Here is a 14,102-nt window from a genome sequence, read left to right as displayed (position 1 = left end):
CACTAAATGCATTAATTTTAGTGTAGATATTGATTTCTGATTTGATTCAACTAGATGTATGGTGTAAATAAATTTCAAAGTAATTAGATTGATATTGTGCATTGATTTCAGTGTAAGCACATCTCTGCCCCCTCCATCTATATCTCTATCTCCCATTGTATCTCCTTCTTTATCTCTCTATCTCACCCCCCAAACATACACACTCTCTCTCCATATCTATCTATCTCTCTCCCCCCCTTTCCCCTTCCCCTCCCCCTCTCTCTCTCTCTCTCTAACACTTCTCTCTTAATATCTATATCTATATATATATATATATATATATATTAAACAAGATATATAATCTATATGAAAAACTATGATCAAAACTCCCAAGCCAGAGTGAAAATGCGGGTATATGCAATACAAATTCAAAATCAGGCGTTACTAAAAGTTGATTTAGTCTAGTGACAAGATCCATTCATTTTGATGTAGAGATACTGGATTATTCTAGAGAAGAGTTATTCAAGTTAGCAGGTTAAGATCAGTAACTGTAAGAAATAACAACGAGGGATTGGATGTGCTGGTCCACACACACACATGAAACCGATAACGAATGAATGTACTTGCAGGGAATTTGAGAGATCTATAGGAGTGTACTTGTGAAATATGTGAATCAAGTTGCTAGTCCGTGCTGTAAGGACTCTGGACACCACATATCTCCACAATGGTATGATATTGTCCACTTTGGGCCTAAGCCCTCATGGATTTGCTTTTGGACTTACCCCAAAAGGCCTCATACCAATGGAGATATTTGTCCATCCTTATATATCCATGATCCTCCCCACCTCTAGTCAATGTGGGACTTTGGTCGTATACCCAACACGTGCAAGCATGACTAAAGTTCAGGGTTAACTCTGAACTTTGTAATTAACACCATAGCATCAAAAACAGGGGAAATGAGCCTAAAATAAAGTCCAGGACATCATAAAAAGAGAAATTGAAAAACTAATATAATACTATAAGTTCACCCGCTTCCTCTGCTTTCAGTGAAGCCAAACGACCATTACAGAGGCTCTTAGCTTGCGACCCACTACTTTCTGCGCTGGAAACTTGTAAATCCGTGGCACTCCTGAACATATTGTCGGAAAATACCTCGTGCCATTTCTGACTAAACGAACTTCTGGGAAGAGGATAGGGAGAAGTGCTGGAAACCAATGGGGGAGGGACCCTGCTGGGAGTAGAATCTGGTTCCAGAGACATTTTTTCCTCTTATTCGACAAATCTCAATAGAAAACTGAAAAACCGAAACTGGGGAGGCTCGGCCCTGAATGCGAACTCAATCAGTGCGGTTCAGCTAGGGGGTATGCACCATTTACTACAGAAACAACAACTGATCAATCAATCGAATTCAACAAGGCCTTGAACTCTCTTTCTTGAGAATAAATTTCAAAATAGTGGATGCTTTAGGTCACTTGTTTTCATTCGCCAAGAGGACTGTTTTCGAAATGGGTGCGAGCAGAGATCAGAATCCGTATGGCTATTTTCAGAGCAAGGGCCTATAATCCGCTCGGTTTGAACCTAAGAAGCTGAAATAGCAAAGCTTATATGAGAATTTTAATGGGGATTTCTCTAGTATTAGTAGAGAAGACTGAACAAGTCCAATCCCAACGGTCAAGTTGAATGTTGAGCCCTCAGACGCATCCGAAGCCGACGAGAAGCCCAACTGCCTTAGTCGCCATGATGATGATGGTGGTTGGTTAACGTCCGCTGAGACCAAATAATGATCTATCGGACCTAAAAAGACAAATTATTTTGATTTAAGATTTTATTCCTATGCTCAAAAAGCTTGGAGAGAAACCTCCCGAGTTCACTATAATTTTGGCATTGTAAAAGGCTAGAAAAGTCAGTATTGTAACAAAGGTTGTGAAATTGAGATCTAATGTGGTATAAAAACATATTGCAAGCTTTATAATGTGCTAAATGTTAAAAAGATCATATTCTCACATATTAATAATTAATACAATAATAAAATTACATTCTAAGATTAAATAATTAACAGATAGATAGAATTTCATTTTCAAATGAATAATAGATTTTATCTTTTTTATATAAAATTATGTGGGAATATGAAATAATAAAATTTTTATTTTAAATATTAATTTTCAAAATAATAAAGTTAAAAAATATTATAGTTAGAGTCGAGATTTTAAATTGTAGATTTAGTTTATTATATTAATACATTAATTTGTTATATTAATTTTAATGTATTTTACTTTATATTAAAAGTTTGATGTATGATTGGATGGGTTCTCAATTATATATATTTTTTCTACATTTTTTTTTAGCTAATATTACTGTATCTTTTACTAAAATTTCTTAAAATGTTGATATCTAAACTTTAAAACTGTAAATTGGACACCATCTCTAGCTTCATGTTTTGTATATTGACTTCTTTTAGTTGATTCCTATTTGTGTTAATATTAGGCCATACGATATTAAGCTTTAAATAGTTTAGTACTTTGTATAATAATTATCATTTTATTGTATTATTGACTTTTGAGTTGATTCCTAGTTGTGTTAATATTACAACCATAAGATATTAAACTTTAGATAGTTTAATACTTGTATAATAATTATAATTTTCTTGTATGTAATATAAATATATTATGTATTGCATAAGCCTATTTCAGGGCTAAACATGGCTTAACTTTGGGTCTCTAAGTGTCATTGTCGATGTGCCATGACAGAGGGAAAGAGTCAAAAGAGAGGTCGCTTATTATTGAGAGTGGGATCACAAACGTCACAGTCACTTGCATCATCTAATTGAATACTTTGTAGCAAGGTATTAGGAGCACACTTTGGCCCAAGTATAGGAGGAACAGACCAGGTTTGAGGGGGAATCCTCTTCTCACAGAACTTCCCTCTTAGATACAAAAGTCCTTACTGAGTGGGCCAATTGGATCTCTAATATAGGACAAATGAGGGGTAGATTTAATCAATACATGCAGATATTGTAGTTGTATTGGAAAATGAAATTCCTTATGGGGCAAACTCTTCTAGACCAACGTGATTCTAGGTTGGGTCTTATTCAATCTTTGGATTACTTGGATGGGCATCTAATGGATTTTGATAATAGATTGGAGATGATTGAACATTATCTCGACATCCCCCTACAATAGCAAGTTCTTCGGCACATCCAAAAACCCCTATTATGGTGGTACGCTATGATTTAGACCCTTTAGATTGATTTTGGTATGGTTCTTGTTTATGACTATAATTCCGCAACTATTTTTGTTCAAGGCCACTTATGCTAGTATATTTTTATTAGTCTGGTTTCTGTAGTTACTGTTAGTTCTTAGTTGTCTATCCCATCTCTAAGGAGAGTATATTTCTTGTTGTGGTCTTGTCTTCCCTATAAGGGACCTGATTGACTTATTGTAATTCTTTATGTAATCCCTTGTTTTTGTAGATAATATAATTCACCCCATAAAAATAGAAAAATATTATATATGTTAATTTTACTAATAATAATAATATTATTAATACTAATGAGAAAAATAATAATATTATTATTACTATGTGCTTAACCTTAATGTGATTGTGATTACTTAAATGTTATTAATAACAATAATATTCATAATAATCTTAATGTTGTTAATAACATTAATAAGAATATTATTATAATATAAGGTAAAATAATTTCATGTAATACTATTATATCTCATTATTACATTGATATTACTAATTTCATTAATACTATTAAAGTTATTAGTAATGTATTGTCAATATACCATCATTAATCTTTTTGGCCACTATTAGTCTAGGATTGACCAATGGAACTTATAATGTTTAACAAAAGTAAATATTTATTTTTCAATATTATTTAAAAAACTAATTTTCAAACATTTGATTTGACCATAACTTGAAGGTCTTATTGTAACCTTTGCACAAGATAATGCTATGTGGATAATTATCTAACATATTTTATGCCATTATTTATGGATATGGTTGCAATATGCATGGATTATTTTAGATATTTGTGTAGTGATTTTTTATTCTTAAGCTTTGAAGGAAGTAAATAACATATTTACCATGAGTTACTTCTCACTATAATTTAATCAAATCTTTGCATAAAAAATGGATCGAAATAATATGTAAATTACTAGGAGTTACTTCTCACCATTATTTGTGTTTTCTTCAGGACTTATGTAGCAGTGTAAATGTGTAGACTTACTAGTGGTTACTAGCCACCAAAATTTATGCAAGTCCGTGTGAGCATGCAATTAATTTATCCACTTTATATCTTAATTCATTTGTTCCTTCCAAAGCACCAGTATAGTATTCCATTTTCTTATTAACAATTATTAACTTAGCTAACATAAATGAATGTAGATTATAAAATTTTATGCAATTTTTCCCATAACATAATTTTTAATGGAGTTGTCTTTAGTGCAACTTTTTGGACTTTCCGGTGCCCGAATTTGGTGGGAAAATTTGAGGTGAAATCTTGATTTGCCTTATTTAAACTCGTTTTTTGAGTGTATATATGGATTCACTGAAAAACCTCTAGGGCACTTCGATTGTGCAGGGGTTACCCATCAAACTGGTGATTTCAATAAATCTTGCTGAATTTTAGAGAAATCAAACTGGAAAACCTTCCAAAAAATCTTGTCGAATTTTTAACTTGAATGGTGTGGACTGAGCTGCCCTGCATCACTTATTATAATTAGTATTAATAATGTTATTAGTATTATTAATATTATGTTATTAATACTATAATTTAATATTAGAATTATATATATATATATATATATATATATATATATATATATATTTATATATATATATATATATATATATATATAAGTCTTTGATTAATAAAAAAATCATTTACATCTAGAGCTTTTCCTAGGTCTGCTAAAAGGGAAACCAAACCAAGAGTAGAAGAAAAGTTTTCATCTCCAAGAAAAGTACCATAAACTACCAAACTAACTATGAGCTTGATGAAAATACAAAAAGACTAATAACTGAGACTACACAAGACATCCTTCGCTATTGTTCCTAATCATGAAGGCAACATGTTGCCAAGCAGTAGCCAAAAGAAAAATAACAAGCATTAGACCTTCAACCTTTTAGATTTTGAGACACCTCGATGGATGGAAGGATTCAAAGGATTCTATTTTTCCATTAGAATCTACCAAATCCTTGTTTGTCAAATCTCTAAATTCCTTAAGCCATTAAGATTTTGACAATGCTTCCATGCTTGAGGAAATGTTGATGGAGGAGTTCTTGCAACCCAGATTAGCTAATCGATCACCAACTTTGTTTCCTGCTCCTTTTATATGCATAGGGATTATGATTGAGATACCTTGAAGAAGCCTATTGGCTTTGGAGATGAGGGATTCTAGATGTCAAATGTGAGAGAGTTTTTCTGAGTTAGAACAATTCAAAAGTTTCTTGAGGATATTTATGACAATCCTCGAATCACCCTAAACAATCAGTTTGTGGAAACGTTTTTCCAAAGAATATTGCTGACATGCTTATAGGGAAAAAAGCTCTGCATCATTGTTTGTACTAACCCTGATAGAGCCTATTGTAATGTATGTTGGGAGGCCATGATGATTGCAAAAGACTCCTCCAAAACCTGCATTGCCTAGATTTGTCTTTGAGCCACTATTGAAGTTAAATTTAAGGAAGCCCAAAGGAGGAGAGGACCAAAAAGATTGAGCGAATGGGACAAGGTGGGTAGTAGGATTCATAAATGAAGAGGAGGGAGGTGAGATGGAGAGGGCCTCGAGAATGGAAGACTCGGGTAGGGAAGTCGGCCAAATGATTGGCCCCCCATGAGATGGCAATAATGGATTCACAAATGTTTTTGAGGATTACTTTCCAGATAATTACTTCACTTATTGATGATCCCTTGAATATTCTATAGTTCCTTTCCTTCTAGATTGTCCATTAGAAAAATCTCGAAAGGAGTATCTAAGGATTGTTGAGAACAAGACTTTGAAAGGGAATGCCAAGTAGTGATGAGATCCACAACATGAGCTTTAGAATTGTGATATGTTTACTTGAAGGTGATTGTTGCTTTCCTCCAAAAGTGCTCCGTAAAGGGGTAGTCATTAAAAATGTGATTTGGATGGTCCTTTGAAACCCCTTTTTCTAATTTTCTCCCAGGTTAGAGGGTGCTTCTTGGCCAAAAGCCAAAGGAAGGAGGTTACCTTGGGCCATAGACCTCACTGCTAGATGTGAGTCCATACCTCGTCTTTGGGGAAGTTTTCCAGATCTCCCATAAGATTATAATCCTCTTTAATAGTAAATTTACGTGAGGACTTGAAACCCCATTGAAGGATGTCGACACCATCCTGAATATGAGTTTTCCTTTCCTATAGTTCATTTTGGAGAATTTCCCAGTCCTCCTCCCAAATGGGGAAGCCCTAATCCTCCAGATATTTCCATGTATGCCAATGGCCTTCACTTGGTTGATCTTTCCAATATTGTGCCACTTGTATGTAGCTCTGGGCTTCCAATGTAGTAGAAATTTATGATAGAATCTCTTGAGAAGAGAGCTTTGGAAGTTGCTGCCATGAATCAAACCAAAATTTGGTCAAGCCTCCATTACGAATTTCCCAAAAATAGTTATTTTGAATGATTTCCTTATTGTTGTCAACCAAATTCCATGTGGAAGAGCCTCATGTGAGGTTGTGTCTGTGCATCTTGGAGTCTATACTAAGTCCTTGACTGTATTTTTTGTCCCATATTAATTTCCAAAGATATTGACCCCCTTGAAGTCAATGCCACCAGAGTTTGGCCCCCATGACTCTGTTAAGCATCTCTGGATCCTTTAGTCATAATCCTCCTCTTGATTTGGTAAGACAAAGCGAACTCCAAGCCACAACCACCCACTTATGTTCCCGAGCCGTTCCTCCCTAAAGAAAAGAGCGCATTAGGTTACGCACTGAACACATGACGCCTTTTGGTGTAGCTAGGACCAAAATTATATAAATTGGGAGTGATTGAAGCACCGATTTGAGGAGAACTAATCTTCCTGGAAAATTTAAGGCCTTAAAGGTCCAATTGTTTAGTTTGGTGAGAATTATATCCAAAAGATCTCTCTAGCGAATAGTTTTCAACGAATTCTCTACTAGTGGGGCACCTGGATAAATGATCGAGAGAGAGGCTTGAGATAAACCTAAGAGATGGGCAAGATGGGCTTAAATGCTAGGATGTGTATTGAAGAAGAAATCTTGCGACTTGTTGGGTTAAATTTCAGTACCAGAGGCTAACATGAAGTCATTCAGAATGCGCTTGAAGGCCAAGGCTTCTTGAACCGAGGGATCGTCCATCAACATAGTGCCATCCAAAATTGTTGGTGAGTTATGGTTGCCAACCAAGTTTTGAGACGAATGCCCCACATCTCATCATTAAGCATAGAATGTCTAAGATAACACCCGTGACCTTCAATAGCCATGACAAAAAGAAAAGGGGAGAGTGGGTCTCCTTGGCAAATACCTCGAGAGGCACTAAAGGTGGAGGAAGGGGAACCATTAATAAGGATAGAGAAGAAAGGGGAGGAAAATAAGGAAGCGACCCATTTAGCCCAATCATTAGAGAGAGCAAAGGCTTTCAAAATTTGGAAAAGATAATCCAACACAATTTATCAAATGCTTTTGACAAATCTTTTTTGATTACCATACTTGATTTTGTGAACTTTTTCATAGTGTGTATAAGCTCATGCGCTACTATGATCTTGTCCAGGTTTGCTGACCCTCAACATATCCTGACTGCTCCTTAGATATGAGCAAAGAAAACAAGGGTTTGAGTCTATTGACTGTGATCTTCGAAAGGATTTTGTACACCATGTTACAGAGTGTGATAGGTCTAAAGTTACTTGGATCTGCTGCTTGTGTCTATTTAGGTGCAAGAGTGAGGAAAGTGGCATTTAGAGCAGGGATGATAGAGTGTTTTCTTTGCAATTCCTCTATTAAAGATAATATGTCCTCTCGCAAGAATGCCCAACTTGCTTCGAAAAAATATGAGGTGAAAGCATCCAGTCCAGGAGCCTTATTTCTTGGGAGGCTTATCATTGCTTCCTTAACTTCCTGCAGAGCAATTTCCTTCATCAATGTCGTGTTTTGGTCTTTAGTGACCAATCTTAGAATGTAGGCGATTATTTTCTCCATGACTTGTAATATGTTAGAGTTAGACTTTTTAAGGAGATCACTATAAAATGAAGTAAGTTCTTTTTCAATATCCCTATAATCAAAAGCCTTGCCCATTCTGTGCCATAAGTGAAAATATATAGTTATGATGCTTGTGTTTCAACATTAATTTGTAGAAAAAAGAAATGTTCTTCTCCCCCTCCCACAATCATGAGATCTTAAATTTTTACATCCATAAAGTCTACTCCTACTTCCATCTTTCATTAATATCATAATTTAAAATTAATATTAAAACTATAATTTAATATTAATACTAGCACAATTAATAAAATAATTTAATACTATTACATATATGAGGTACCATAAACATTAAAAAAATACTAATATTATTTTACCCTCATATAAATATTTATCATGTATGAATTTTGTCTCAACATAATACCCATATCTCTAATACTCTCATGTTATATTATTTTCTAAAATAAAATGAAAACCTAACCTAACCAGAGTATTATTTAACTTTTTTAAATTCAAATGATTTGTCTAGATTAGTTGAAAATACAGCCTTTAAACCCAAAAAATAATTTTTTTTTTCAAGTACGATATATGAATGGCGAAAATGGGATATGAATGGCAATTAAAGGTGGAAAAAGCATGAGTCTCCATTCATTTTTTTATTTGCAGCCGGGGATAACTTGTCAGACCAGAGTCTACGGCTTTTAACGTGGTGACTTATGAGTCGTGAATGTTTTGAGTGGTGTCCCATCAATGTTTTCTCATGAGCTGTCGGTTCAGTTTTTTCCTTTGTCTGGCCGGCTGGCCACGTGATTCCGATCCCCAACAATGTATGGTTGTGCATGTCAGTCTATTTCTTTTTGACCCGAGATAGACTTGGTGCTGTCAATGGTCGGCCACTACGAAAACGCGCATTCAGACATAAGCAAAAACCAGGGGTAAAGGGTTTCATGTGTATTGCTGTATTTCTGCATAAAGCGTGTTTCCTATTGCAATTCTTCACAGCTTCTCTCGGCACTGAGAAACTCCTAATTCATCGGCTCCCTTGCAGTCTCAGACTGAGTCGTACTCATCGCCATCCTTCACATCTCTCCTATCTCTGTGTCTATTTTCCAAATTGGAAATGGCCGCATCCTCCTCCACCGCTGCCTCTACTTCCACCTCCCTTAATCCTGGCAACACGAGCAATTCCGCCTTTGATGTGTTTTTAAATCATAGATGCCCCGATGTCAAAAAGACCTTCGCCAGTTATCTCTACCGTCGGCTTACTTCGTACGGATTGAAGGTCTTTCTGGATCGGGAGGAATTGCGGCAGGGAGAGTGTTTTAACTCTGAAATAAAAGGGGCTATTCGAACAGCCTCTGTACACGTTGCCATTTTTTCCCCGGGATACGCTGACTCAACCTGGTGTCTAAATGAGCTCGTAATGATGCTGGAGATGCTGGAGTCAGGGGCTAAAATAATTCCAGTGTTTTACCAAGTGGAACCCTCTGATCTTAGATGGACCCAGGGCAAAGATACTGTGTATGCACAATCCCTGAAGAAACTTGGAGAGAAGACGGAGTATGAGGCTCAAACTGATCATCAATCTCCTCAAAAGAAGCTGAGACACAATGCAGCCACTATTGAAAAGTGGCGAAATGCTCTTTCTAGAGTTTCCGGCATAAGCGGTTTCGATCTGCAGGCGTGTAACGGGTAAGCGTTCAAACATCCTTCCCGGTGTTTCTGTTACTTTATATTGATAGATATGCACATACTATGTTTCTCACTGGTTATATTGTTTTTCGCCAGTGACGAGGGCCTCTTGCTAGATAAGGTGGTTGCAAGTGTGATGGGAAATGTGAATAAACCATTGGATGTAGCCAAATATCCAATCGGTTTAGAAGAAAAAGTTAGCGATTTTGAAAATCAAGTGTTACAGAGTGGAAGAAAAGTGCAGGTAGTAGGGATAGTTGGATTAGGTGGTGTAGGAAAAACAACCCTTGCAAAAGAACTCTTCAATAGGAAAAGGAAGAGTTCAGGTTATGCCTTATCTTGCTTTTTAGATGATGTAAGAGAAAAAAGCTCTTTAATAATATTGCAGAGAAAACTTCTTAGGAGCTTGTCTGGGTCAGATCTGCAGATAGAAAACAAAGATGAAGCTATACAAATGCTTAAAAGCCATCTCCTCTCTCACAAGATTTTATTAGTTTTAGATGATGTAGATAGCATAGATCAGATTGATGAACTTGTGCCAGATCGAACTCGTATCCACGAAGATAGCTTAATATTGATTACATCTAGAGATAAGGATGTTCTCAGGAGATCAGGGGTCGAAAAATCATTAATTTACAAGTTAGGCGGGCTAAGTACAGAACGCTCACTCAAGCTCTTTTGCCAGCATGCTTTCGGTCAGCCCGATCCACTCCCAGGATTTGAAAACTTGGCCCAGGACTTCGTAAATGCCTGTGATGGATTGCCTCTATCCCTGAAAGTGTTCGGTGGACTTCTCCATGGAAACAATGACCTGTCTTATTGGTCTGCGCAATTGGTTCAACTTAAGAAGAGACTTCCTGAAGACATTAAAAAGAGGCTTCAAATTAGTTATGAAGCCTTGAATGAAGATGAAAAACAAGTATTCTTAGATATTGCTTGTTTTTTCATTGGAGAAGAAAGGGAAATGGCCATTAGCATATGGAACGTCTCAGAATGGGGAGGCTGGTTAGCATTACAAAATCTACAAAACAAGTGTCTGGTCGAAGTAGACTGCTACAATAGGATACGTATGCATGATCACCTACGGGATCTTGCAATAAGTGAAGCCACTGTTAAGCAACCGTTTAGGTTTCGGCATTTTGATGACTTGGTGAAGCAATCAACTGTAAGTAGTCAATCCCTCAAATCCTCTTATATTTTATTCAATAAAGATCGGGGTTCATTATCTTACAAGAATGAATGACCCTGTAATCACTATCATTTTTTTTTATGATGGACAGGGAAGAATAACCGTGCGGGGAATTAGAATGGTTCTTAGCGAATACCATGGTGATGATGATGATTTTGATTCTATTCAAATGACGAGGTTACACCTTGTTGATACTGAAGGTTCCCTCTTGGAACGCATTCTGAAGAGCGCCAAGTCGCCAAATCTCATATGGCTCCGCTGGAACGAGTGTCCACACTCATCTCTCCCTCTGATTCCAATGAAGAAGTTAATGTTTCTTCATGTGTCCGGGGACGAATTAGAAACATTGTGGCAACAAGAATCACAGGTAAATTGAGATTTGTTGTATAAATATTTATTGTCTAGTGGTTATTATCAAAATAGCGTCTCGGAATAATTTGAAATGTTTAGTAGATGAGAATCGTGATCCACATATAAATATCTCTTTTGCAGCTCCCTTTATGTTTGGAGGAGTTGAGCGTAGATGGATGTGTGCAGTTGAAGAACATATGGGGGTTGGCCCACCTGAAAAAACTTCAGCGGTTAGATGTTAGTTGGTGCTTTCATTTAGAGGAATTGTCGGCAAGGGATGTACGCAGCTGAAGAGGATACGGGGTTTGGAGCACGCCAGAGGACTTCAGAGGTTAGATGTTAGTGGGTGCGCTCAGTTAGATGAACTAAGCATGCGATGGTTCCCATTTTTGAAGTACTTTTCGGCAGAGGGATGTACGCAGCTGAAGAGGATACGGGGTTTGAACTGCGCCGCACGACTTCAGAGGTTAGATGTTAGTGGGTGCGCTCAGTTAGATGAACTAAGTATTGGATGGTTGCTATCTTTGGAGTACTTGTCGGCAGAGGGATGTACGCAGCTGAAGAGGATAGGGGGTTTGTGGCCCGCTACACGACTTCAGAGGTCAGATGTTAGTGGGTGCGTTCAGTTAGATGAACTAAGTACGACAGGGTTGCCATCTTTGAAGTACTTTTCGACAGAGGGATGTACGCAGCTGAAGAGGATAGGGGGTTTGGAGCAGGCCACAAAACTTAAGATGTTAAATGTTAGTGGGTGCGCTCAGTTAGAGCAGGCCACAAAACTAAGTTTGGAATTGTGGACATCTTTGGAGGAGTTGAGGGCAATTGGATGTACGAAGCTGAAGAGGATACGGGGCTTGTTGCAGTGTACACAGCTTCGAACGCTAGATCTCTATGGGTGCTGTGAGTTAGAGGAGGTGGAATGTGTTGAACATTGTACGTGGTTGGAGGAGCTTGACCTCCGTGGATGCCCCAAATTACAATGTCCAGTCTGGGAGTAGGCGGCGCTGGCGATTTAAAATCAAAACAAAAGAGGCGGTCATAAGACTATTTCATAATTGGGGGTGTTCACAATTTGTATAGTACATGATCATTTTTATCTACAACATGATTTAAGGACACATATTTTATATGTTAAATCTGAAAAATGTATGGGGTAGCAGTCTGTTTCATGATCGTTGTTGAGTTTCTTTTTATTAGTTATACGTCTCCTTCCGTTTATTTATTTATTAACTTAAAAAAATGTTGTCTGGACTGGTTGCCGATTGCTACCTCTGAAGATACCTTTCAGTTTGAGGTCCAAGTAGCTTGTACTCTCTACAAGTTTATGACTAGTTCATTTTTTTATAATGGTTTGAAAAGTTTTTTAGAATAATTAAAATTTTAAAGGAAATGATAAAGATGGCTAATCAAATTTTATGTGAATATATATTATTTGATGGTTATAAGATAGATGAATTAAAAGAAAATTTATTTAGTTTGTCTTTGGTTTTTTACTGTATTAATGGATAATACTTATTTGGGATATGGTTTAAAAATAAGTATAAAAGTTGAATCATATATTCTTTAAGTAAACTAGGTATTAAAATCTTGAAACTCTAATACTTGCATATAAATATAGATGAATTTATTAAGGAAAACTATTATTATATTAAAGTATATATTTTTGTATTCTTAGAATTGTGAAACATATTGCTTTAGATAACAAGAAGTGTGTTTAAGGTCAAAACCCTTACGTAACAAGAAGTGTATTTAAGGTCAAACCCCTCAAGCTTTCAGTCAAAATAGGACCCATGTTAAACAAGATATATAATCTATACGAAAAACTATGATCAAAACTCCCAACCCAGAGTGAAAATGCGGGTATATGCAATACAAATTCAAGATCAGGCGTTACTAAAAGTTGAGTTAGTCTAGTCACAAGATCCATTCATTTTGATGTAGAGATACTGGATTATTCTAGAGAAGAGTTATTCAAGTTAGCAGATTAAGATCAGTAACTGTAAGAAATAACAACGAGGGATTGGATGTGCTGGTCCACACACACACATGAAACCAATAACGAATGAATGTACTTGCAGGGCATTTGAAAGATCTATAGGAGTGTACCTGTGAAATATGTGAATCAAGTTGCTAGTCAGTGCAAGCATGACTAAAGTTCAGGATTAACTCTGAACTTTGTAATTAACATCATAGCATCAAAAACAGGGGAAATGAGCCCTAAAATAAAGTCCAGGACATCATAAAAAGAGAAATTGAAAAACTAATATAATACTATCAGTTCACCCGCTTCCTCTGCTTTCAGTGAAGCCAAACGACCATTACAGAGGCTCTTAGCTTGCGACCCACTACTTTCTGCGCTAGAAACTTGTAAATCCGTGGTACTCCTGAACATATTGTCGGAAAATACCTCGTGCCGTTTCTGACTAGACGAACTTCTGGAAAGAGGATAGGGAGAAGTGCTGGAAACCAATGGGGGAGGGACCCTGCTGGGAGTAGAATCTGGTTCCAGAGACATTTTTTTCCTCTTATTCGACAAATCTCAATAGAAAACTGAAAAACCGCAACTGGGGAGGCTCGGCCCTGAATGCGAACTCAATCAGTGCGATTCAGCTAGTGGGTATGCACCATTTACTACAGAAACAGCAACTGATCAATCAGTCGAATTCAACAAGGCCTTGAACTCTCTTTCTCGAGAATAAATTTCAAAATAC

General features: G+C 36.6%; 1 protein-coding gene across 1 annotated transcript; it reads left to right on the top strand.

Annotated features, from left to right (window-relative positions):
- Window positions 1–9,048: 9,048 nt before the first annotated feature.
- Window positions 9,049–12,527, top strand: LOC149267241 (disease resistance protein Roq1-like). The gene is made up of 4 exons (XM_089432005.1): window positions 9,049–9,851; window positions 9,948–11,016; window positions 11,132–11,407; window positions 11,533–12,527. The coding sequence occupies exons 1-4, from the start codon at window positions 9,280–9,282 to the stop codon at window positions 11,680–11,682; spliced, it is 2,067 nt and encodes a 688-aa protein (XP_089288131.1). The 5' UTR covers window positions 9,049–9,279; the 3' UTR covers window positions 11,683–12,527.
- Window positions 12,528–14,102: the final 1,575 nt, after the last annotated feature.

This window comes from Pinus tabuliformis, chromosome 6, assembly GCF_031772625.1.
Source record: "Pinus tabuliformis cultivar Carrire ecotype Pingquan chromosome 6, CPIR1, whole genome shotgun sequence".
Lineage (NCBI taxonomy): Eukaryota > Viridiplantae > Streptophyta > Pinopsida > Pinales > Pinaceae > Pinus > Pinus tabuliformis.
This window is presented reverse-complemented; position numbering and strand designations above follow the sequence as displayed.

What these genes read in the sequence shown, in the direction of transcription:
- LOC149267241 (XM_089432005.1), top strand. Translation starts at nt 9,280, where the DNA reads ATGGCCGCATCCTCCTCCACCGCTGCCTCTACTTCCACCTCCCTTAAT. An exon ending in ACTTGGTGAAGCAATCAACT is followed by an intron (nt 11,017 to 11,131) that starts GTAAGTAGTCAA and finishes TATGATGGACAG; the next exon opens with GGAAGAATAACCGTGCGGGG. An exon ending in TGTGGCAACAAGAATCACAG is followed by an intron (nt 11,408 to 11,532) that starts GTAAATTGAGAT and finishes TCTCTTTTGCAG; the next exon opens with CTCCCTTTATGTTTGGAGGA.